The sequence below is a fragment of the Chlorella variabilis genome (genome assembly GCF_000147415.1).
Source record: "Chlorella variabilis unplaced genomic scaffold CHLNCscaffold_7, whole genome shotgun sequence".
NCBI classification, from domain to species: Eukaryota; Viridiplantae; Chlorophyta; class Trebouxiophyceae; order Chlorellales; family Chlorellaceae; genus Chlorella; species Chlorella variabilis.
This window is the reverse complement of record NW_005435081.1, coordinates 1,416,036-1,420,445: the sequence shown is the minus strand read 5'-3', so window position 1 is coordinate 1,420,445 and position 4,410 is coordinate 1,416,036. Positions and strand designations below refer to the sequence as shown.

Below are 4,410 nucleotides of genomic sequence, written 5' to 3'. Positions count from 1 at the left end.
ATGCCCGTTTGCCTTCCTCCTGTGCAGGGCCCGGCGCCAGCAACATGCCCCCCGACGCCGCCTCTCGCATGAGCGTGGGCGGGGAGCGGGAGCCAGGTGGGCGGGCTTGAGGAGGGCTGGCCGGCTGGGCAGGCAACACACCCAGAACCTCATCGGCAGCCAGAGCTGTGTTAGTGCATGCACTGAGGCAGCCCTGTGCTGCGTCCCTCAAAACCGATTTGATGTGCTGGAATGCTTTGCGACATGTGTGCTTAGGACTTACTCCATCCCACATTGTAAGCCGCTGTGGATGCAGCCCAGCAGAGAGAGTGCAGCCGCTGACAGGTGCTGCCCCTGCCTGTGGGCTCCTTCCTGCAGAGGGCAGGGAGCAGCACATGGCAGAGGCCGAGGAGGAGGTCACGGTAGGTGGTATCAGCTGCCCCACTGCATTCGGCTGCTGCCGCCAACTGGATGGAATGGGGACCGCCCGCTGCAGCCCGAGTGATCTGCCCCGCCCGCTGCACTGCAGGAGATGAAGCAGGAAGGCGGCGGCAGCGGCAGCACCAGCGGCGGGCAGCAGGGCTCGCATGCTGCGAGGGAGGTCAGCGCAGAGGAGGCCGCGGAGGCGGCGGAGGAGAGCATGAAGGAGGCCGGGGCCGGCAGTATGCAGCCGCAGGTGCAGGGGCAGGTGGAGGAGGGGCAGCACCAGGAGGAGGGGGAGGTGAGCGGGCACGGCAGCCCCGAGGAGCACGCCAGGCGCAGGGCCATCGAGCAGGTGCCTGCTGCTGCTTGCCTGTATGCCTGTGCTGCTCGCAGTGCCGGCTGCGGCGGCAGCCACCGTTGGCATGGTCGCATGCCCAGAGATCCTGCCCGTGCAGTGCCGTCGCCGCTCCATTAACGCAGCCACCCCCCTATCGCCGCCGCTGCAGATGGGGGGCCGCGACCGCCCCGCCGCCGGCCAGAGCCTGTTCCTGGATAAGAAGGAGGGCGCCTAGACGTAGGGGGGAGCAGCAGCGCAACGCCAGAACAACACCAGCTGCGACCAGCCTGCCACGCGGGAAGGGAGCTGCAGCGGCTGTTGCCACCCTTGCTGCGGCCGGCCGTGGTGTCAGCAGCCCCCAGAGATGACGCTTCTTTCTGTCTTTGCTCAACCAGATTCCCGCACAGATGTCTCACAGGAGTGTTGGAAAGAAGTAACAGTGATCAAACCCAGCAGCCACACATGACACGGGTGGCGCCACTAGCGCCGTCGAAACAAAAGAAAGAGCATCCAGGACAAAGGCGTGGGAGATGGTGGGGCAGAAGCTTCGGATGGCGGGAACAGAGCAACACAGCCAAACAGCGGGCCAGGCTTGCAACAGGGGTGAGTCAACTCAGGACAGGTGGATGGTCTGCCGGCAGCGGGGCTTTGCCCGGCACACGGGGCACTGCTTGCAGGCTGTTGCGCAGCCCGCGCACGGCGCAAAGTGGCCGCAGGGCAGCAGCGCGGTGGTGCGGGGCGCCGCCATGCACACCGTGCACGCCTGCAGCGCCTCGTGCTGCTCCTTGAGCTGCGTCAGCTGCTGCCGCGCCTGCTGCCAGCGCGCCGCCACCGCGTTTGTCAGCACCTCCACAACCGGAGCGCCGACCCTGGGCGTCAAGGCGCAGCTGGCTGCATACGTGGCGGGGAGGCGGCCGCTGGCATCAGCCACCAGCGGGTCTGCGCCCGCCTTCAGCAGCGCCGACACAGCCGCCCTCGCTGCGTCGGCGCTGGTGTTGAAGGCGGCGTGGTGCAGCGGCGTGAGCCCGGTTGCTGGCTGAGCGGCATCCACGTCTGCGCCTGCCGCCACCAGCGCCGCCACGGCTGCCTCTGCGGCTGCCGCGTTGGGAAGCATGGCAGCAAGGTGCAGAGGCACCTTGAGCCGCGGGTCGCTTGAGACTGCGCACGCACCAGCAGCGAGCAGGGCTGCCAGCACGGCTGTGTGCTGGTCTGCTGTCCAGCCTGCCGTGCGGGAAGGCTTGGTGAGGAATGCGTGCAGCGCCGGGCCATCGGGGAGCGCGCTGCTGCCGCTGCTGCCTTGCGGGGCCAACTGGTTTGGGACTGCACCCGCATCTAACAGCTCTTTGACCGCAGCCAGGCAGGCCCCTGGATCGCTGTTCTGGGTTGCCGCTATGAGGGCCTCGTCCAGAGCGGACTGCGGATCCGCCTGGCTGCTGCTCCCAGCTGCCCCCGCCTCCCCCAGCTCCGCCAGCGCGGCGTGCAGCGCCGCCAGGCACTTGTGCCTGCCGCCGCCAAGCCGGGCCGCCGCGATGAGGCTCTTTGTGGCTGCATCGCGGTTCGACTGGGGTGGCTGCGGCTGCTGCTGCTGCGCCTCCTCATGCTGCGGCGGTGCCTGCTCGGCCTGCGGCTGCTTCCTTGCTGCCTTGGCAACAGGCTGCGCGTCTGGAGCTGCAGCTGCTGCTCGCTTGCAGGTTTGGGAGCTAGTTGCTGCTGCACCTGAAGCCACTGCTGCTCTTGCTACGGCTGCTGGGGCAACAGCTGGTCCTGGTCCCGGTGCTGCTGCTGCGGCGGCTGAGCGGTCTCGGTTCATGAACATTCGGGCTACGACGGTGGGACGAGCTAGCCCTGCCTGGATGCCGGGCTCGGCCATCGACAGCTATACTATAGCTATAGCTGTCTAGTAGACACGTTCAAATAATTTATTTGAAGCTTGAAGCCCCTGTTGCGAGGGTGAGTGCGGCTGGGCAAAGAGCTATCAGCTGCGCGGTATTCAGCCGCACAAACCTTAAGTTAGTGAGTTCGACGGAACATAGAATGCCCTGTTCCGATGGCTTGCCCCCGCGCCGCCCACTGATGGTTCCAGCCAGGTTACCGAAACAACAACAAGAAGTTTTAAGAACTTCTTACGTGTGTCATTGAATGACACACGTGTGTCTAGGCGGCGATACCACCCTCCATTCAAACGATGGTGCTGAGGGGGCGCAAGCGAGGCGGCAAGAGCCGGCGATGGAGCTTGTCTGGGTTTGCAGGGGTTACAGCGCACAGCAGTAACCAGTGATGGCTGCCTGCTACACAGAAAGCCCTCCTTAAGGGCCGCCGGTCAGTCGCTCGAGCTCTCCGAGTCGGGGCTGCCGCCGCCGCCAACCTGGCGCGCCTCCACCGGATCCTCCACCACCTGCAGCTCAGGGCAGGCACAGGTGCATGGGGCGGGGTACAAGCATGCAGGCGCAGCTCATGCAAGCAGCAGCACCCTGGCTCTGCGCCTTGGCGCCCTCCACACGCAGCCTCCAGCGCGCCAGCCACAGCCACAACCACACAGATGAGCCGCCGATAGGTCCCCGCACCTGCAGGCCGCCGCCGGCGACGGGCGCGTCGCCTGCGATGGCGGCGTGGGCTGGCCAGCTCTCGGGGTGGCGCTCCCACTCGCGCTGGCGCTCGAGGTCGGCAGCAGAGGCGTGTGGGAGGTCAGCCAGCTCCTGCAGAACGGCGGCAGCAGCAGCACCAGAACCAGTAGCAGGAACATCATCACCATCGGCAGCAGAGCAGCAGCACGAGCAGGGCAACAGCATGGCGCATCACGTGACGAAGGGCCAGCATCAACACCATGGGAGCGGAGAGACGCTAAACCGTGATCTGGTGGCAGAGGAGGTGCAGAGGGGTGCCCCCGACTCACCATCTGCTCGAAAGCGGCCTCCGCCTGCCGCTCGGCGCGGTCGGACTCGCTCTCGGCGGGCACGCCGCGAGGCTCGGCGCTGCCGTGGGTGTCTGAGCAGGGTGCGGGACAGGCGCGGCGGGTGTGGGAGGGAGGAGGAGGGTCGGCTGGTGGGGGGAGGTGCAAGGATGTCAGCAAGCTGTGAAACCAGAGTGCAGTGGCAGGCAGCTGCCCACATCGACAGGACCCCGCGGGCCAGCACTGCTGCGTGTGACAAGCTGACCGCGCCGCCTGGCGGCTGATGGCGAAACAGAGGGTCAGCAGAGGGGCTCACTTGACTGCAGCGCAATGTTTCCCACCTCGCCGCCGGACTTGATGCTGTCCCTGGGAGAGCCTGCAGCAGCGCCGCGCCACATAGATACCATGCTTCAGTCATGTACGGTACGGTACAGTGCGGTACTGATTCGGTTGGCAAGACCGCTCAGGAGCTGGCTGGGCCAGGCTGGATGCAGGCTGGCGCGGGGCGTGCGGGCTGGCGCTGCGGCGCGGCCAGCCAGGGCGAGGCCGCAGGGGGAGCAGCAGCCTCTTCCCCGCTAAGGGCGGCACTGCTCACTGCTGGTGCGCGTGGTGCCGCCCTTGCTCAGGTGGGCGTTGATCACCGCCTCCATCAGCTCTCTGCGGGTAGAAAGGCGGAGCAGGCTGGGGCCTGGACGTGAGGTAGCTTGCCTCGAAGCACACCAGCTTCCACCGGCGGCAGTTCCACCTCCCGCGCAGCAGGCTGCCACCTCGGCGGGTTCAG

At 66.8% G+C, this 4,410-nt stretch overlaps 1 protein-coding gene across 1 annotated transcript; it reads right to left on the bottom strand.

Annotated features, from left to right (window-relative positions):
- Positions 1–1,352: 1,352 nt before the first annotated feature.
- CHLNCDRAFT_144476 (hypothetical protein) lies at positions 1,353–2,555 on the bottom strand (the record flags this gene model as incomplete). The annotated part of the gene is made up of 1 exon (XM_005848692.1): positions 1,353–2,555. One exon carries the CDS (start codon positions 2,553–2,555, stop codon positions 1,353–1,355), a length of 1,203 nt encoding a protein of 400 aa, XP_005848754.1.
- Positions 2,556–4,410: the final 1,855 nt, after the last annotated feature.